General features: G+C 41.0%; 1 protein-coding gene across 1 annotated transcript; it reads left to right on the plus strand.

Moving 5' to 3' along the window:
* The first annotated feature begins 6,296 nt into the window (after positions 1-6,296).
* Positions 6,297-18,769, plus strand: LOC133406717 (E3 ubiquitin-protein ligase RNF126-like). The gene is made up of 9 exons (XM_061684546.1): positions 6,297-6,568; positions 11,358-11,416; positions 11,838-11,898; positions 13,553-13,788; positions 13,874-13,942; positions 14,675-14,744; positions 14,825-14,918; positions 16,153-16,268; positions 17,909-18,769. Exons 1-9 carry the CDS (start codon positions 6,494-6,496, stop codon positions 18,083-18,085), a joined length of 957 nt encoding a protein of 318 aa, XP_061540530.1. The 5' UTR covers positions 6,297-6,493; the 3' UTR covers positions 18,086-18,769.
* Positions 18,770-21,752: the final 2,983 nt, after the last annotated feature.

A 21,752-nucleotide genomic window follows, 5' to 3' on the forward strand; every position in this document is an offset into this window, starting at 1 on the left:
TTGATAGGCCTGATAGATGGCCAATTATTTACAATACAAAAGTGTTGAGATTTGGGGTCATTTCAATTCCTTATGATAAAACAAGGCCTTGTGTTGCTCTGACCTCACTCTGAACCATATCAGGCCAGATATCCTTTAAAACAGAGTTCTTGATCTGATATTGAACTGTAATATGTAGGTGGGAGCGCTGTGTAAAATGTGTTGATTATGTTATTTTTTTCCACTTAAGTTTAATGTTCTAAATACCACAAACAACCAAATCAGTTGTGGTTCATCCATCCATCCATTTTCTTTAGCCCTTATCATCACTTGGGTCGCGGGCTGCTGGAGCCTATCCCAGCTGTCTTCGGGTGGGAGAACGGGGTACACGCTCAACTGGTCGCCAGCCAATCGCAGGGCACATAGAAATAAACAACCGTCCGCACTCACATTCACACCCATGGGCAATTTAGAATCTTCAATCAACCTACCACGCTTGTTTTTGGGATGTGGAAGGAAACCAAAGTGCCCAGAGAAACCCCACCAAGGCACGGGGTGAACATGCAAACTCCACACAGGCCGGGCTGGGATTTAAACCTCGGTCCCCAAAACGGTGAGGCAGATTTGCTATTCAGTCGTCCACCGTGCTGGCGTTGTGGTTCATCCATCCAACCATCCATCCATTTTCTGAGCTGCTTCTCCTCACTAGGGTCGCGGGCGTCCTGGCGCCTCTCCCAGCTATCATTGGGCAGGAACCCGAACTGGTTGCCAGCCAATCGCAGGGCACATACAAACAAACAACCATTCGCACTCGCATTCACACCTACGGGCAATTTAGAGTGGGCAATTAACCTATCATGCATGTTTTTGGGATGTGGGAGGAAACCGGAGTGCCCGGAGAAAACCCACGCAGGCACGGGGAGAACATGCAAACTCCACACAGGCGGGGCCGGGATTGAACACCGGTCCTCAGAACTGTGAGCCTGACGCTCCTAACCAGTCGTCCACCGTGCCGCCCTTGTGGTTCATTATATATCTTAATAAGTGAAGTAAAATAATAAAATTGTATTCTTTCCACTTCAAGTATCTAAGTCAAAAACCTATTTACAAGCAAACAATGGGAAAGGAAAGGCGGTGGCAGATTGATACTGTCATTTTGTGGCATTCTATATATTTTTAATATAAAATTAATATTAATAATAATACGGTATTGCTCTGTAGTATTTTATTGGCATGTACTATTTAAGAAATTGCTCAAATTGGAGAAAATGGTGGACCTAGTGGTTATTACGTCCATCTCACTCTGAGGATCTGGGTTTGAATTTTGACTCTGGGTACTGCGGCCTCTTCATACATTCCCACAAAATTGATGTTCGGTTAAATGAAGACTCTAAATTGTCCATAGGTGTGAATGTGAGTGTGAATGGTTGTTTGTTTATATGTGCCCTGCGATTGGCTGGCAACGAGTTCAGGGTGTACGCCGCCTCCTGCCCGTTGATAGCTGGGATATGTTCCAGCACTCCCGCGACCCTTGTGAGGTTAAGCGGCTCAGAAAATGGATGGCTGGGATGGAGACGTGTGTCACATGTCTCTTTTTCACCAATCCAATGTAATTACAAATGACGGTTTAACTCCATGTCACCAGTCAAACGGAGCCAGGCAGTCACATGACAGCACAGTCACGGTGGCCCCACACATAACCAAAGTGACTCATTTATGTAAAACATGGCAGAAATCTTTATTTCCCATACAGATAGGCTCTAGCTCACCCGGCCGCAACCTGAGTAAGGATAAGCGGTATAGAAAATGGGATGGATGGCAGTGCAAAAAAGAGCAGCTAAAAATATCAGCATTTAAGCTTATAAGAACTCCAGTTGGAACTTTAGAACTATACAAGAGGCTTTCCCATTCAGCGTTTGCAAAAAGCAATGCTCTGTGAAAGTAAACCGACAGGTCAACCACAGCACGTGAATTGAAATTGCAGTTCGTCTGGCCCAATCTGACCCGTTTGAGCTCCCTGTTCCTCGCTTTAGAAAGGGTTGTGCAGGAACAGGGAGGAAAACAATCCGCAATTCATGCACAAAAGTGGGCACAATTCGCATTGTTTTTGAAGTTGGTGTTTTTCGAAGTTCAAAGTAATTGAAAATATCCATAATTATACAATTAATTTGTATCTGATCACCCTATGTACTGGTTCATGTGTGTAAACAAAGAACGGTAATTTAAGGCTGTTTATAATGCCTTAATATAAGTTAGTATTTTAGTTAGTATTAAGTATTTTTGTCAATTTGACCAAAAATAAAATAAAATAAAATCAATTTGAAATTACTCACCAGCTACTCAGTACTGGCATAGTTTTTTTTTCACAGATTATTTTTTTTTTTTTTTACTTTTACTTTAGTCATACTATTCTAAAGTAACAGTTCTCTTACTTGCGTACGCGTTTTTGCTACTCTACCCACCTCTGCCTATAGGATAGCAACCGCAACCGCTGTATAAAATGGATGAATGGAGTCTCCGCTTGTCGCCAGAGTAGTCTCACCACAGCACACAGTGAATAAGCACCACTATAATATTACATACCAACAGAGAGAAACAAACCCTCAGCTGCAAATGGCGCACACATGTTCCTCTTGCAACATCTACTGTATATTTTGATAGCTGCTTTGGCGAAATCATCCCAAACACTTAACGAGTCACTATAGTACTGTGGGGACATCATCCTGGAACACATGATGTTCCTTTGTGTGTTTGTGTGTGATGCACAGCTCTGGTGACACAATATCAGACAACAGTGTGGCTGGCGGGACAGAGAGTCTTCAACAAGTGGAACTCAAAACAACTGACGCATGAAAGAGGCCCAGGAAGTTCCAGCCCGCGGGTGGCTGTTTTTGTTGTGTGCTTATGTTCGTGTGAGTGTGTCTGTCTTCATGTGCAGGTGTTTAAGTCCGTGATCATGTAGGGCAACTGGCTGGAATGTCTAAAAACTTTAGATGTACATACACCCTTCCAGCACCACTGTCTGCTACCTTTACATTGGCCATTTGCTGGCTTTTAAGAGTTAACTGCTAATTAAATAATGTTGCAGACCAGAGTATACAGTATACCATAGTATAGGATTGGGATCTTTTTTCTTTGTTAGACCAATCCATTTTCTTTCTAGTTCATTTTTTGCAAGAAACAGCAGCATACAAGGATTTTTAAATTAACACGTAAATGCTGTCACATTAATATTAAACACTGAGCTGCCTTGTCATCAAAAACTTTCAGTTGTATACTGTTACTTGGAACAGTATAACAACCTTGGGGGACGAACCACACGCTGCTTGACCACAATAAAGGGCATTACTTTCTGATCACATAGCAGCCAGTTCTGGTAAACTTTACATTACAGACTAATTTATCATTCTCCTTTTACAGATTCACTGGAGTCATTTCTCTCTCCTTAGAATGGAAATTCGACTTACGAGTTAAATTTGTTCCGTTATTTGGGTTGTACCTCCATTTTTACACTGCTGCCATCTAGCGGTACTGTATCTGAAGCTCGCAACACAAAGCAAACAATCGACCAAACGGCACCTCGATTTCATTTGGGAAAATTAAAAAAAATAATAATAATCCAAGCAAATTCACAAAACCGATTGTTCAACCTAAGCGGGGTACACACATATCGATAATCGGGCCTAATTTGAGCCCTAAAATTATCCTGAGCGATTATTCTGTGTGGTGTGGAGTACGTTAGGAGTGATTTTTCCTCACCGATCTGCGTAGAAAACAGTCTGGCCATGCAATCGTAAACGTTAAAACAGTTCAATATTTACACACTCCAATTCTTGTGCGTGTGGTCAACATCAAGTTGGGTCGAGTCACAGACTCTGTCAATGTGACGTGAAATGGAACGATAGCCAATTCGGAAGCTCACGCCGTTAACCACATTAGCTAACAGTTAACCTAGCGTCTTCTATTTCTTCTTCGACTATGACTTCCTTTGTATTTTCCAACAGTCTGGATGCCCTGTGGCACAATGCTGCCCCTCACAGTTCAGTCTTGGTACTCCGACAAGTTGTGGAGGAGACTCCCGACTGTCATCTGGAGTATAACAGAAACTATAACAGCAGAAAGAACACCCTCTTGATGATTTTTTTTTTCCTCGTCATGAGTGGTGTCTCTCACATTGGTGTCTCTCAATTCAGTTGTGTGAACCTGGCTTCAGTGCTAACAGTTTCTTCAAATGCATGAGAATATCCAAACGAAATCTGTTGGGACACGTGGTCATCTACAAATACGACGTTCTCGCAAACTATCAGACAAGTGTCGAAAGGCATTTTTTAATATGCAGTACAGCTCTTATATTGGCTCTCATTGGATTGAATCTTAATTTCCCACCAAATAAGTGAGTTCATACAGTCAAATCCAGCAGTGAGGGTGTGAAAATATCCCACGGTTTGTTAGGAGTTGTTCTGTGCGGCCAACATGACCGGCGACTGACCCGCAGTCACTCCCCGGTCACATTTGGATGGGTTCGATGAGCGGTGGACTGGAAGACCGGTGACGCACCGGGGCACAAAGAGACAATAGATGACCTCAGCCGGGCAGACATAGCAAACCTCCGTGCTATCAGACCTTCTCTAATCTGGACCCATGGGACAGACAGGTTTCTCCTGCTCCCACATGGCCCCGGCAGACACAACAGCGGACGCGCTAGACATGACATCCACAGCCTCGCTTCGGAGGAAACGACCACTTAATCTACAGTCATCTCCACACTGTTTTCTTGTCATTCTCACAACAGTTTACAGTACTTTACACTCCAGCATAATACAGGAGACATGAGATGTTCTCTTTGTTTAGTGCAGTGCTTACAACAGGTGAACCCAGACCTACTATCAAATTTTTTTTGACCAGTACAACTTCACTGTAGTCCTTAGGGAAGAAACCTCTTAAACTCATAATTGAGTAGCCCTTCTTTAGTGATTTTCTTAGAAAGAATTCAATCCATTTTCTTTCTAACGTGGGCCGTGGGTGGGCTGGAACCTAACCCAATTGACTCTGCAAGAGGCGGGGTGGGGTGCCCCTGAAATGGTCGCCAGTCGATTGCAGGCCACATACTAACAAACAAGCATTCCCATGCACTTTCACGCCTATGGACAAGTAATTAACCTAACATGCATGTTTTTGGAATGTGGGACCAGGAAAAAAAAACACACACACACAAGTACAGGAGAAGAACATACAACCTCCACACAGGAAGGCCAGAGTCGAGATTCAAACCCTGAACATCAGTACTGTAAGGCAGATGTGATAATCACAAGGCAACTGTACTGTGCAAATAGATATATGCACATGTAATTGTAATGAGGTTGTGACTTCAGATTGTTAAAATGTGTCAAAAATGAAGAAAGCGACCATTTCTTTGTTTCTTTAATATTTTGCCACTTTTGAAACAAACAAAACGCAAACTTTTAATTGAGGAACTTTCTTTATTTGATTGTGATTTACAGTATTTGCAAAGAATTCCCCCCCCCCACCCCCCAAAAAAATAAGTTACCAGTCGTATTCAGGTCCATGTATACAAACTTTAGGCCAGTCGCTCATGGAGATAGGATTGGCTGATGCGTCGCTAGTAAGAGAACTCCTACTCACTTTGAGCCATGCAGCCACTCTACACTTCTCTGCACTTACGGTTATCCCATTAAAAATATCTGAAAAGAATGCAGCCTAAAAATAAAAAGGAAAAGCAATCACTTTTCCACCCATTTGGTACTATTTGTGTCCAAAAATGTGTTTGACATAAATAAAGATAATGTCTTTCACGGATGTTATCTTGGTTTTGTTTTTCACAGAGCACTTTTTTAAGCAATGCTTTAAGATTGTTAAATAAAGTGGAAAATGAGACAGGAATCCAATGGGGAAAACAACAACCATTTTCTAGACGATGCAAATTGGTTGGCGTAATTGCAAAAATCGTTTCTCCTTAGCCTAATTTATTTGGCGGGTGAATGAGAACCTATAAAAAAAAAAAAAAAAGCATATTTTTTTTCCACACTTATGAGTTTATGAGTATGACCTCATAAAGTTGGAGATGTGACCTTTAAATTGGGAAGTACGCTGCACACCAATAGATTCACATGCCTGCCATCTTGTGGCAACATTGTGCTACAAGATGCTATTAAATGACACGCCGTAACGGTCAAAGCTGACTCAATTCGGTTCCATAAAATTAACACTATTTAAAAAAAAAAAAAAAAAAACATTGAGAAACCAAACATTTCTTATAGTTTTGGATAAAATATGTTTGAACTAATTTCATTCATCTCGATTCGTAATTTCATATTAACGCTCGGTAGTTATGGTCTTCAGTCAAAATAGATATTAAAATGCCTTTATTTGTCTATATATTTATATAGACTTGGGGGGGGGTATTTGACACGTTTTGGCAAGTCTGTGTGGGGAAAACATTGTCCTCTGTGGTGCCCCATACTTGCTCCAACCTCTCCGCTTCAGAGGCTAAAAGATGGCCGAAGCTCAACCGTGGCCTAGCCGATTCTTCTGTCACAGATGCTCCGCGGAGATTAGCCCTCGCCTTCCTGTAAGTACTCCCGATAGTACGTTAAGGGACAAAACGTCCCATCGTATTCAACACACGTTTGATGTTTTGTGACGTTATTTCAGGACAATTTTCGGCATCGGACCGAATGTTAGCACGCTAATGGCTACGAGTTCTCGTTTGAACTGTAATGCTAACGGAAGGCTAGCCAGTTTGCTATCGTAAGGTTCATTCTATTAACGCATTACGTGTAAAACGCGTTGGGTTACAAAATTTACATGTCACTTGTACGGCAGTTAGCTAACTCCCTCTCTCTATAAAACTATTTTTACTATGTTACCTTTTTGTTGTGTGACGACTTAAATGTCAATATCGTGATGATATTAGTGGAAAACGTCACTCATTTGCTTTCACAATACCGTTTTTTTTTTTTTTTTTTGCTACACTAAAAGAAACCCGCTGTGTTCTGTTTTTATCGTGTCATTCATGAAGGTACACAATTTGGATAGGCTGTCACTTTCTAGAAAGACCTTGTCTCATCCACTTGCTGCTCCAGTGATCCTGTACTTTCGAGGTTTGTCAGAAAGGTTCCAGGACTGGTATCAATCACAAAAAGATATATTTTAAACCCAAAACTACGTGTTTTCTCCTTAATGCGGGCCAAACGTCAATGAGGAGCTGCTGCCGCGTTTGCTTCTTTCAGTGTGCGAGAAGAGGTGAGAGTCGTGGCAAGACAACTCGTGGCTGCTTCACCATGACAACACGCCTGCTCAAAATGACGTGACCATTAGACAGTTCCTGTCCGACAACAACATGGCACTGCTGAGCCACCTCCCGAAGAACTTGACTTTGCTCTGTCCCCCCCCAGGGGATCCATTTTGAAGACATGAATGACATGAAGATGGCTTTGATGACGGAGCTGCGGAGGATCCCATAGGAATCCTTCAGCAGTGTATGAACATGTAGAAGAGATGGCTGGGGAAGTGCATTAAACCCCAGGGGGATTACGTCGAAGGGGAGAAATCTTAGTTTGTAGTTTGGATGAGTAAAGTATCCATTCCTGGAACTTATCAGACACACCTCGTACCTCACACCATTTAGTGACAAACCTGAGCCTTTTTATATTGCATAAATATTTACAGTAACCCCCCGCCATATTACGCTTCAGTTTTACGGTTCCAATATTTAGAATTTTTGTTGTTGTACTCTATTTTTTTTTTAATACTCTTTTTACAATATTTTTGTGTTCATTGCTCTCGGTCTCTCAATATATGTTTTAAATGTGTTTCTGTTGTTTTAAACCAAGCACTAGCTAGCGTTGAATAGTTTTATGCGATCAAAACGTTTTCCTACAACAGGTGTGTCAAATTCACGATGGGCCAAAACTATAAAATTGGGACAACGTCGCGGGCCAAACTAAATTTTAATGAAAAATCACTGCGATGTGCATGGTTCCTTTCTCTCCAAAGATGTAGCGTTAGTTTATCGTATGACAACGAACTTAAATTTTGCTTAAACACTGAATCTGCAATAAACAAACTTTAATATTCTAAACACGAGAAATCAAATTTGCGATAAAAGACATCAGTGGTATTTGTATGTTGTTTTGTATTTAAATAGATACCATGAATTCGTCTGTCTCTCGAGCTTCTATTTATCAAACTCCAACTACCTTTCTTTTTTATGTAAATCTTTTTTCAAAGGCCAACAACAAAATAAGAATGTCCCTCAAGAAAAATCCAAACTTCAAGTCTCTGCCTAGGAGTTGATAAAGGGCATTAAAAAAAACATTAATTCAGTTATGTTATATTCTTTGTTACAGCCACGTTGCTCCGCACGCGACAAACAGGTCTGTCTTTTACTTTAGTGAACAGACAATCTGCCTCCCACCTGTCTTGGAAGTTAACCATTTTCCATCTTTCGTTTGGCCATTTTTGGGAAAGGGAAGTGTAAATTGGCTCGAGGAGACTGGTAGCACAGTTGCTAACGACTGCAATGGAAAGGGAAGGGGCGCTCGCTGGTCTCGACTGATGGGCCAACACACTAGCAAAGCATTTTGGGATTTTTAATATTAGTGGCGCATCCGCTATATAATGGCGGGCCAGCTCTTATACACATTTGATATGGTCTTGCAGGCCAAAATATAATTAAATCATGGGCCAAAATTGGCCCCCGGGCCTGAGTTTGACATGCTGTCCTACATCATCAGTTCTCTTAAATATGGCCATGTATAGGGAATATCATGCATCTCTGAATTTGTTGCATCACTGTGGTTAAGGCTCCCTGTTTTTGTTGCTCCATGTCTCTGCTGTTCCTGTTTTTTTTTCTACACTGAGATCTCAACCACAGTTGACTTGTATCTCTCTCTTTTTTTACGTCTTTTTTTGTTTTGTCATTTCGTCATCCGCATAGGTTGGGGGGGGGGAGTAACGAGCCTATTTTGACAAAAGTAAAGCGTCAAAAGAACATGTGTTCAAATGTCGAGAGTAAAAGTAAACAGAAAAAATACTAGTGGTTGGCAAGTGAAGCCTCACGAACCACTGAGGCTTTCCTAACATCCATCCATCCATTTTCTGAGCCGCTTCTCCTCACTAGGGTCGCGGGTGTGCTGGAGCCTATCCCAGCTGTCATCGGGCAGGAGGCGGGGTACACCCTGAACTGGTTGCCAGCCAATCGCAGGGCACATAGAAACAAACAACCATTCGCACTCACAGTCATGCCTACGGGCAATTTAGAGTCTCCAATTAATGCATGTTTTTGGGATGTGGGAGGAAACCGGAGTGCCCTGAGAAAACCCACGCAGGCACAGGGAGAACATGCAAACTCCACACAGGCGGCGCCGGGGATTGAACCCGGGTCCTCAGAACTGTGAGGCTGACGCTCTAACCAGTTGTTCACCGTGCCGCACTTTCCTAACAATTGTGCCAAAAAAGATTCAAAGCTTCAAGGCTTCAGTAATGGTGACATCTAGTGGACAACTGAAGCCATAGCTACCTCGAAAGAACACAATTGAAGCACTGGCACTGTTTCCCATGACAGCAATACAAGTTCAGAAAAGTCTGGATGGTCATCATTCAAGTGTTTTGTTCATTCATACCAGATAATGATTATATCGTCATTGCAATAAAATATGCATATGCTCTCCCCGATACTCTAAAACACATTTCAGATTAACACAAAGAATAAATGCAAATTATATTAAATGTTAAATGTGGTTAAGGGTTTATTTAAAGCTTTGAGCTTTATTTCAAAACTGTACTAAAAGTCGCTAACAGGATTAGAGAGCCTTCCTACTTTGCATGACCATGGTGTGTGAATTCAGAAACATTGTTTTCTTGTGTGTGCTGTTTTTAAGGAAAACCTTTAAAGATAATGGTTTTTCATTTCGGGACCTGTATGGTTGACTTGCCAAAATACTCTCACTCTCCAAATCTCTTATCTCCTCACAACCCCATTTTGAAGCATAATGATGCATCTTATATAGCTAGTACGGCGCCAAACCACTCAAATCTGTCAAACCTGTCAAGCTGTCATTAGCTCAGAATGCATTGAAACGCAATGAGCCAATAAAAAGCGTTGAAACATTTTGAAGGACTGAAGCACGAAGCGAAACAGTTATGACGTTCGACGCTTCAAACGTCATCGGTCACGTGACACTGGTGTTTTGATACTTCCGACAGCGTTTCGAATCACTCCGCTTCAGGAAGAGTGACACAAGCTCCAAAGCCTCGGTATCATTTGTCCATCACTAAAAAATGCAAATACTGATGTACAGATCCCTGAAAAAACTACTTCAGCACAGTAATTATGGGGGTTAGAGCCCAAGCCAAAATGCGAAAATTCGCCCTAACCCCTAATTTAAAAAAAAATAGCTGAAATTCTAAAGAGTCAATTGTTTGCAGTTTGTGGTACATAGGTAGTCTTTTTAACTTTTTAAATACTTGCGTTCCCGGTCAGAAATTGGGGTCACTTAGAAATGTCCTTAATTTTTTTTTTTTATTAAAGAAAAGCACTTATTGTTTTTTTTTCAATAAAGATTACAAATGCAGTCTATACATTGTTACTATAGTAAAGGGGGGAAAAAAGTACATTTCTAACTTTTGATCGGTTTTAAACGCACATTAATTTTAGCAATCCCTTTCACACTGTCTTTAAAACCCAACATGTTTCTGTCTTATTTCTGTGAGGCTGTTAATGCCATAATGGGTCAGACCAAGTCAACCTGAGAATTTATTTACACACCGGGCCCTTTTATTTGTTTGTTTATTTATTTTTCTTCTTCTCCCACACCATTTTACCAGCTCGGTGTCCTGTAAGGTACCTATGTTTGATGAGATGTGGTTTAAAGTCGACTCACAGATGGAACTCTGGCTGTCTGTTGGTGGAGCAAGATGTTTTTACACCAGAGACTCACTGCCTCTAGCTTGTTCGTAATGGAATTCGTAATGCCAGGACAGAAGTACGAATCAACCTGACACGCACTTCTCCCATTTCTTTTTTACTTCTCACACTCTTGTGCTGAGAGCAACTATCAGTCACTGGTGCTGATGTATGTAATGTAATTATCTGATGGTGGAGAGACGCAAAAATACCCTGTTTGGCTGCGTTCCCTATGAAAGGCGACGGCAGATAAATGCTGACTCTTCTATTGCGTCGCTGATGATGCAAAATTGTGAAATCTCTTGTCACACATGACCTTGGTTCGAAATCCTACAATTTGTACGATTTACAGTACTTTAGCGGCACATTTTCACCATAAAGTGCTCTTTAAATTGTGAATTGAACGACAATAATTGAGGACATTTAACAATTGATGTTGATGTTTTTTAAGGAGTACACCTGTCCAAGATGTGAGTCAGGGTTCATCGAGGAACTGCTGGAAGAAAGAAGGTATGTGTTTTTTTTTTTTTTTTTTTTTTGAATGAAGTTTAGCACCATCCAATTCAGGTATTGTCTCAATTTGTGTACATTTGAACTAGTATACCACCATTAATTGTTTGTAATGAAATAACAATCATAACTATACATTTATGTAGTGTGGAAGCGGTAAGGATATAGAAATCGGATGCTAATCGATGTGATGTGGGATTAATAGGAATCTAAGAAAACAAGCCCGATTGTTTGTAACGAAATAACAATCATAACTATACATTTATGTAACTATACATTTATGTAGTGTGGAAGCGGTAAGGATATAGAAATCGGATGCTCATCGATGTGATGTGGGATTAATAGGAATCTAAGAAAACAAGCACGATTGGTGTGGTTAAAAAAAGCAACATAACTCGTCAACTATCTGTCTCCCGTCTAGTGCTGACAATGGCTCCATGTCTACCATCTCCAGCGGGCCACAATACCAGCAACCATTTGAGGTTCCTAACTCATTATTTACTTACATCACATTCTGTGTTAAAGGGGACATATTATGGAAAATGACTTTGGAATTGCTTGTATACAAATAGTTGAGTCTCTGGAGTGTCAGCCCACCCATCAAGTGTGAAATTACACACCCAAGTAACTCTTCTGTTGGCTGCCTATTTTTTAAAATGTGTCAGAGTATAAACCGTTTAGAATTCTGAAGCAGCGGATCTACTTTACATAATAAGTACCCACTCGCCACCACTTTCAAGCCACAGCCAGACTACACTGTCGGAAGCAATATACAGTAAGTCAAACTCAACCATAGCTGCATTGGGTTTTGACGGATGCTGAGATTAGCATTCGCGGGGAGAGTTAGCTTCTGTAAGCGCTACATACGTGATTTTGGTGACATGTCCGCTGCATGTGCCAAATACTACATTGATCTGCACACTATCAAGTGTAATCCAGCTGCTTTTTTAAACTTGGGGCATCATGTTAGCGATACCTGTACTCGCCAATGGCCCAGCAGTATATGAGGAAGGATGAACAGTGGCTCGCATAAGACGGGCCTCAAAATGGGCTAATTTCAGCTAGACACAAAAAAAAAAAAAATCATGAATGCACCGGTATCAACACCAATACTGTACCTCAATACTCATACTCGAACTAATTAAAAGGCTCAGAGACTACGACACCCAATATACATAATATAGGTACTATACTATTCGGTTCTCACTGAGCTTTAGCTCTGTTAGCTAGCTTAATGCTAACATAATGCAACTTGCCATAGACTGACTAATGAATTGCATTGATCTCGCCCTCTAAATCTAAATAACCAATATTCAAACACAAATGGTGGAGCAACAAAAACAGAAAAAAAGGCTATTAAAATACTGGCATCAGTGAGTAATAAAATGTAAGTGCACTTGGTCTTTTGAAAGATGGATGGGTGCATCCCTACAAAAAATGCGGTGTATCAAGTGTACTGTAATTCATGATCCTTGAGGTATTTTTGATAAAAGGAACTGTTTTAAATTGTGAACAAAAAAAATATGTCTCCTTTAACTGTCAACTTGACTAACCCTCTCAAGGAAGTGAACTTCAGCGCTTGGTAATTGATGATATATATAACCAGTTTAGATGTCACAAAAAAAGCACATTGAATGTATAACACACACATTGACAGAGACGAGCAGAAAAAAGATGGCGGTTTGGATTCATATAAACGGGGGTCCTCGGTTTCCAACGGAGTTCCTCTTCTTATGGTGATGATGTAACTTGAATATTTAGTAAGTCAGATTGCGCTGTCACTAACTTAGGCTAACCTCGTCGTTAAGTCAAAATTACAGTACAGTTAAAATTTCTTTGAAAAAGTGTAAAACAATCAAATGAAAAGGGGGTAAGTACTTCGGTAACTGAGCTTCTGTCCTGTGTCATGTGACTTATTCTTTCGTATTGGCACTCTCACAACCTAGTTAATTTCATCGCTAACCTTAAAACATATGTTGGTACCATAATAAACAGAAGACCCCCTGTATGATATCAAATGCAGCATGGTTTGTTTTAACCAAACATAACCTGACAAAATGTGAAAACAACCATAGCGTTATAGCCGGTAGAGGTTGTAAAACTCCTCTTTGTTGGTGGCCAAATTTCTACCACCAGAACACAGACCAGCACCTGTTTACATTCCCGTCGGGCTACGGCCAGTTCTCGCTGAGCGTCTTCGACGATCCTTTCGACTTCGGAGCTGGACTTGGAACAGAGGACAACCGTGACGCTGAGAGTCGGCGAGAAAGAGAGAATGCGTCACGGCAACGCTACAGTGCCAGGCAGCCAAGGAGTCGTCACGGCTCAAGACGGCAGCAGGGAAGGCATGAGGGAGTTCCGACTCTAGAGGGGTGACTATCATACTGTACAAACACATGGCACAAAGCTTGTTTTCACATATACTTTATGACTTACCTCCTCTGCTTGTGTTTGTAGAATCATTCAGCAGCTAGTGAATGGAATCATTGCCCCTACTGCAATGCCAAATATTGGTGTTGGACCCTGGTGAGTGTTTGGAGCAGAGTTATGGTCACCGTTTAAGATATTTGAAATTTATTTCCTTGAGTGATGAATTGGAGAATTCTTGATTTGTATATATTTTTGTATTCATTAAAATGCTTGTCTTCATTATGGTTGTGCGTGAGCTGGAGCCTATCCCAGTTGAGTTACACCAGCCAATCACTGGGCACAAGCATTCACTCACATTCTCATCTATGGACAATTTAACATTGTCACTGAACATAACATGCATGTTTTGATATGTGGGAGGAGAGTACCCAGAAAAACGAGACAAACGTGGAGAACATGCAAACTCCACACGGAACAGAACCTCAGGACTGTGAAACACATCTGCTAACCGCTATTCCACTTTGCAGCCACAGATAATATTAAAGCATATTTTGTACAGCTGAAATCTTCCAGTAAGAAACTGTATTCCAGTGGTATTTGCACTATTTACAAGCAATGTCCAGCACCCAACTTAACTCCCTTTTGATTGTAGTAGCAAACATTTAGGGCCTGAATCAATTGCGCCCTCTGATGGTTGGTGCCAAGTAGTGAAATATTAATCCTTCATCGCTTCAAGAACACACAATATTAAGTCATTTGTACAAATTCAACATCTGCGACAGTTATTAATAACCAATCAATGTACAGTATTCATCTTGTCCCCCAAGATTAACAACAACAGAAACTGTCCTTACATGGCTTTTAATGCTGTATGTTTTTGTTTCACAGGGGCGTTCTTCATTCAAATCCTATGGATTATGCATGGGGGGCTAACGGGTTAGATGCTATTATAACTCAGGTATTTTCAGTCATTTTCTACTAGGAATAACAATTTCCTGTGCAGTGTGTGACCATACTGTATTTTGTCCTCAATTTCAGTTATTAAATCAGTTTGAGAACACGGGACCTCCACCTGCTGATAGAGATAAAATCAAAAATCTGCCTTCAGTCCTAGTTACAGAGGAGCATGTTGGTAAGTTGAAAGAATTCTTGCTATTGAGATACAGGGTGTCCAGAAAGTCTCTCTGCAATTTAAATGTTTTCATTACAAAAGCAATTGAGCTACATTAATCAGATTTCTTGTGTGTACTCAGCAGTGATCGTTTTTAATCACATTGCATTTGTGTATTTCAGGAGTCTATAAAAATATTTATAGACTCCTAAAAAATGATTCCTCCTCAAGAAAAGACACAATGTTTATCATGGTTTATTAAAACAAAATTGGATATATTGAGTCAGTGAAACTACAGGATTAAATATCAGAATCATCTTTATTTGCCAATTATGTCCAAAAAACACACAAAGAATTTGTCTCCGGTAGTTGGAGCCGCTCTAGTACGACAACAGACAGTCAATTAACAGAACACTTTGGAGACAGAAAGACATTGACAAAAAAAAACAGTCACTGAGCAGTAAAGGGTTGCTAGTTATCTGGTAATGCCGGTACATTTTTTCAATTTATTTATTTATTTTATTTTTTTGGACAATTGTGCATAAAGATGCAGCGTCCTCTAGCACTTAGAGCAGTTCGAATGACTAATATTGCAATAGTCCGGTGCAATGACCATTGTGCAATGGGCGCTGAGACTTCAAGGAATGTATGCGGTTTAAAGTGACGAGTAGTGCGATAAATGAAGGACAAGCTGTGTCAAAACCAATGTCTGTAACATTTGCAAAACCAATGTTGGTTTTGCAAATGTTACAGATACTCCTCAATCAGTGTGCAAATGGAGCAGATGCTAATCTGGCATGAGTGGCCAGTATATGCAAATAGTGCAGCATGGCGAGACAACTACAGTGAGTGCACGAGTAATACGTAATTGGCCCCACAGAAATGTGACAACGAACATGGAAGACATCCAATTTGTGGATGATACAAGAAATTTAGGGAGATGGGGGACAGTGTTGGATAAAGTCAGGAGTGGACGACATACTAAATAAAAACAATTCAACATCTCATTTTGTGATAATTTTCACAGATTTGTCAATTCATTTACTTTTGTGACGTGTTAAATTGTATAAAAACATGTACCCACTGCACTGTTTGGCTAAAAAAGATGACATTCATTTGAAAATTGCACATTTCTTGCTCAAGAAACAGGTGTTTAAATCGCTTTAGTCAGCAGTTCTCAGAACCACTTAACGTGTTGTACTGTCCTATTGTCGGTTTAAGTCGTATTTGCCATGTTATGCGGCTTGTCTTCCAGCTTCAGGACTGGAATGTCCAGTGTGCAAAGAAGATTACAGTGTGGGAGAAAACGTGAGGCAGTTGCCGTGCAATCACATGTTCCACAATGATTGCATTGTACCCTGGCTAGAGCAGGTAAGAGACCACCGCGTACACTGGAAACGTACTGTAGGTAATCAGATTGTGTATTACGCTGCAGTAGAGCACAGTCTCTTCTGAGATCAACAATTAACATGCATATTTTTGAATGTGGGAGGAAGCCATAGTACCCAGAGGAAATCAAATGAGTGTGGGGAGAACAAGCGCACAGGAACTGTGTTTTTGACCCAGAACCTTGCGACTGAGGCAGACATACTAACTGCAAGCACACCGTTTTGCTTGAAGTTAAACATTATACACCAAAACAAAGTAAAACTCCCCCCATTTGGATGTATGACACTCATAATGTAGGGAGAGGGAGGCTACCTGAATGTTGTTGTTTGTTCCCCTCCGTACACTTTTTTTTTCTCTCCATACAAGCGTAAAAAGGAGTAACAGATGTTATTATTCACACTTTTCCTAGTTAAAGTACGCCATTTTAAACTAATAGTGTTTTGGCAACCTCCTTTTGGCGGTTGCAAAAATGCATCAGCCCTCTTTCTGCTGTTGTAACAAAATCTGTGACCCCCCCCCCCAAAAAAAAAAAAAAAGCTCCCAGGACATAACCAGAGGGCTACGGATAGTTTTCAAATAAACTGGATTTTTCATTTGTTGGACAATGACGTGTTTATTCAGAATAGTACAAGGAGTAACGATTTGTGATTCGCTAGTCATTGGGTCATAGTCATTAGTCGATTGGGGATTTAGACAGTAAGTACCAGCTCCATATTGTAGCAAATCTGCTGTTATGTTACGTAGATTGTTGCAAGAGTTTTATACGATCCGACTGTGAAGGTGTCTGTAATTGTGATTGATTCGATAAGTGAATTGGGGGGGTGGAGCGAGTGTCTTCTGGAAGCGGGCTGAGGGTCGAGAGAAAAGCTAGTAGGGTGATTTCTTTGGGGACATTAACTGTATATTTTTACAATAAAGTTTATTGATCGACCACAGCTTGTCCTTCATTTAATTTTCTTAGAGGACGCTATATCTTTCTGGAGTTTGATCAATTTTGATGACCGCTGACGTGAGGATTTAAGGCTGCTCGTCAGTTAGCGTTAGCGGATGCCTTTTCAGGTGGGCGTGCATAACACTTATACTATTGTTATATTTTGTTAGTATTATTGTTTCATATTTTGCAAGTAACCAGGCTACTGGCCTCATTTTTAAAACAATGTCATCACACACTTGAGGAACCTCTGGTTTTCTCTTGAGGAACCCACCACCTGTTCATTTCAGCAAGTCGTACGTGTTGCCAAAACAAGTGATTGGTGATTAATCAAGCTCAAGCTATAACCATTGCGCAGTGGTAAAGTCGACATGTCGACCAGTTGGTTCAAGCCCTTATTGTGCATTACAATTCATTAAACATTGAGAAGCGACCATACATAAGAGTCTACTGGAACGCAAATCATCGTTATCATAACGTATGATCAGCTTTAATACTGTGCAGGGAAACCTCACACCGTTTCCGTCCCTCAGTGAGTGCTGCTGTTGTTTTTTTTTTTTTTTTTTGGTGCAACTGAGTTTGAATAGGCTCAGCAGTTAGGTCTTTGTGTGTGTGTGATGCGCAGCATCTATTACTATTTGATGAAATGATCCATGATGTATGTTTTGACTTCCTCTGTCACTGTCTCCAGCACGACACGTGTCCGGTGTGCAGGAAAAGCTTGAGCGGCCAGAACACGGCGACCAACCCTCCAGAACTATCAGGGATGAACTTTACCTCTTCCACTTCCTCAATGTCCTCGTCGTCTTCCTCCACCCCCCAATCCTCCAGCTCCACCAGTAATGAGAACTCCACTGACAACTCGTAGGGAAGCATTCTTATCCGTCTCCATCTTTATTTTTATTTTTTTTAGCTCTTTGGAGCTTCCAGGCTGCTGTGACCCCGCTGACTCCCTGATAAAGAGGAGAAAACCGGGGTGCAATCTCGTTAAGAGAGCACCCGGTTCCGCGGTAAGACGACTGCTCCTGTTTTTTAAATCCAACATGGATCCAAACAAAAGACTGGTGGAGGCCTCCTGGAGTGTAACCTCTGTCAAGGACAATGTGGGGATGTGTGTAAAAGACTTCAAAAGACACCTCATGCTCAAACATTTTTGGAATTGGAACATTTTTTTGCCAGTTGAAAAGCAAAATGAAATGTACATATATTCCATTTTTTTTTAAGAGTACCATCATATCTAAGGCCTTACCGTGCACCCTATTTTTTCTTCGTGGTTCCTTTTGGATTCAAATTCGCAAGTACTTATCAAGGCTCGACTTGCAGTTTTTACTTAAGACCCAAACCTATTTTGATGTGAAACCTTGCTTTCCACACATAGCGAATTTTATCCGCAAAGCCTAAAAATCTTTTGCATCCTCCATTTAGAAGAACCATTTCATACATGATTTAACCTGAATGGAAAGTGAGTTCTTTTCTAAGGTTGCCAGTTGATTTGCAGTATGATCATGTATGAAAATAAAGACATTTGGGTGATAACACTCAAGACACATCATTCACGTCGTGTGTAGTTTTTGCCACACTGTAATGTATGTGATCAACGTGAACGCAGGCGCTCATTTGTTACAATAATGAATCAAAAGCCCTTTTGCTCAAAGAGTGTGCCTGCTTGATGATTGATAAACCTACATAATTTAAGAGCCGGCCCAATCCAAATGGAACCCGTTTTGATGCATGAGCCCAAACTCTTGAAGCAAATTCAATGTAGAATAAGATTTTTCAGATTGTTTTGTACTTTTATGGTGTTCTGGCTCTCTTAGATTCTTCCCTGCATCAATGAAGTCATCAATTCAGCTTCCTTTTTAATTGTATGGCCATCAGGGCCGTACTTCCTCCATTTTGTATCACTCCCCTCAGCTTCAAAGGGCTTTGATCAGAACAGATTGTTCTTATGGACATGACTTTAGTTTTATGAAGAGGGGAAATAAAATAGCCTGGCTTTATTATGTGAAACTATTCAAACTTTTCAACAATGTGATTTAGTCTGCAATAATTGAGTTGCCCTTTCAACTGGGTCAAGCAGCTATGTAATATATTTACATCACAGGAAGTTTTATCAACTCTATCTTAATCATTTGTTGTGATTTTTTTTCATACAGCTTGAGTTTTACTTTACGATAACTGATGTTGAATTAAATTGCATGTACTTTTAAATAATTTGAAATACGTACCTTAATACAAGATCTCTGCCTGCCATGCAAGTCTGAAAGCAAATAAAACCTCAGGAACCGATTATAAAAGGCCCAAAACATTTACCCCACAAATGCCCATCAAATATCCCAGCAAACTTTGGGCAAGAGGTTGAGTACGCCTTGGACTGGTCATCCGTCAATCATAGGGCACACACAGATAAACAACCACTCTCACTCAAATTCACACCTATGGACAATTTAGTCTTCAATGAACTTAACATTCATGGTTTCCGAATGTGAGAGGATGGGGAGAACATGCAAACTCCACACAGGAAGCCCAGTGCTGAGCCTCAGAACTGTGAGGCAGACGAGCTAACCACCAGTTCACCGTGCTGCCCCTCATAAAACATCCATCCAGTCATTTCATCCAGTTGAGGGTCACTGGGCACTGGAGCATGCAACATACAGACCATTCACTGAGTAGGAACTGAGCCCACGCTGCCTGCACTGAAATCAAGCGAGTATGACATTACACAAGGGTTCAGTGCCCGCAGGCACTAGGTCGCCCCTAAAAACCACAAGTAGCCTGTGCGGGCCTGTTTTAATAGTTGTTAGCGTTAGATAGAAAATGGGATATTGTGATTTCCTATGAATGTTGCATATGTCTATGTTTCTTACCTTGTTAAATTATTGTTGATAATTATTGATCATTACCATTGTCAGTGTCTTCACATATGTGAATACCATCCAACCATTTTCCGAGCCGCTTGTCCTCACTAGGGTCGCGGGCGTGCTGGAGCCTATCCCAGCTGTCATCGGGCAGGAGGCGGGGTACACCCTGAACTGGTTGCCAGCCAATCGCCGGGCACATACAAACAAACAACCATTTGCACTCACAGTCACACCTACGGGCAATTTAGAGTCTCCAATATTTGCATGTTTTCGGGATGTGGGAGGAAACCAGAGTGCCCGGAGAAAACCCATGCAGGCACGGGGAGAACATGCAAACTCCACACAGGCGGGGCGGGGGATTGAACCCCGGTCCTCAGAACTGTGAGGCTGACGCTCTAACCAGTCGACCACCGTGCCGCCTGGTATGTGAATACCATTATTACTAATATAATTAAAGGTAAAGCAAATTTATTTCAGTAGTGTGTATCAAAGTACAACCCCAATTCCAATTGAGTTGGGATGTTGTGTTAAACAAAAATAAAAACAGAATACAATGATTTGCAAATCATGTTCAACCTATATTTAATTGAATACATTACAAATACAAGATATTTAATATTCAATCAGATAAACTTTGTTTTTAGCAAATAATCATTTACTTAGAATTTTATGGCTGCAACACGTTCCAAAAAAGCTGGGACAGGGTCATGTTTACCACTGTGTTACATCACGTTTTCTTTTAACAACATTCAGTAAACGTTTGGGAACTGAAGACACTAATTGTTGAAGCTTGTACGTGGAATTATTTTCCATTCTTGCTTGATGTACAGCGTCAGCTGTTCAACAGTCCGGGGGGTCTCTGTTGTCGTATTTTACGCTTCATAATGCGCCACACATTTTCAATGGGAGACAGGTCTGGACTGCAGGCAGGCCAGTCTAGTACCCGCACTCTTTTACTACGAAGCCACGCTGTTGTAACACGTGCAGAATGTGGTTTGGAATTGTCTTGTTGAAATAAGCAGGGGCGTCCATGAAAAAGACGTTGCTTGGATGGCAGCATATGTTTTTCCAAAACCTGTATGTACCTTTCAGCATTAATGGTGCCTTCACAGATGTGTAAGTTACCCATGCCATTGGCACTAACACAGCCCCATACCATCATAGATGCCAGCTTTTGAACTTTGCGTCCATAACAGTCCGGATGGTTCTTTTCCTCTTTCCTCCCAGAGGACACGACGTCCACAATTTCCAAAAACAATTTGAAATGTGAACTTGTCGGACCACAGAACACTTTTTCACTTTGCATCGGTCCATCTTTGATGAGCTCGGGCCCAGAGAAGCCAGCGGCGTTTCTGGGTGTTGTTGATAAATGTATTTTGCTTTGCATAGTAGAGATTCAAGTTGCACTTACGGATGTAGCGCGAACTGTATTTACTGACATTGGTTTTCTGAAGTGTTTCTGAGCCCATGTGGTGATATCCTTTGTCGGTTTTTGATACAGTGCCGCTGAGGGATCGAAGGTCACGTGCATTCAATGTTGGTTTTCGGCCTTGCCGCTTACATGCAGTGATTTCTCCAGATTCTCTGAACCTTTTGATTATATTATGGACCGTAGATGATGAAATCCCTAAATTCCTTGCAATTGTACGTTGAGGAACATTGTCCTTAAACTGT

Source organism: Phycodurus eques, chromosome 8 (assembly GCF_024500275.1).
Source record: "Phycodurus eques isolate BA_2022a chromosome 8, UOR_Pequ_1.1, whole genome shotgun sequence".
NCBI classification, from domain to species: domain Eukaryota; kingdom Metazoa; phylum Chordata; class Actinopteri; order Syngnathiformes; family Syngnathidae; genus Phycodurus; species Phycodurus eques.

Excerpts from the sequence above, each read along its gene's own strand:
- LOC133406717 (XM_061684546.1), top strand. The coding sequence starts at position 6,494 with ATGGCCGAAGCTCAACCGTGGCCTAGCCGATTCTTCTGTCACAGATGC. Across the intron at positions 11,417-11,837 it reads GAACTGCTGGAAGAAAGAAG|TGCTGACAATGGCTCCATGT; the intron begins GTATGTGTTTTT and ends TCTCCCGTCTAG. Across the intron at positions 13,943-14,674 it reads AATATTGGTGTTGGACCCTG|GGGCGTTCTTCATTCAAATC; the intron begins GTGAGTGTTTGG and ends TTTGTTTCACAG.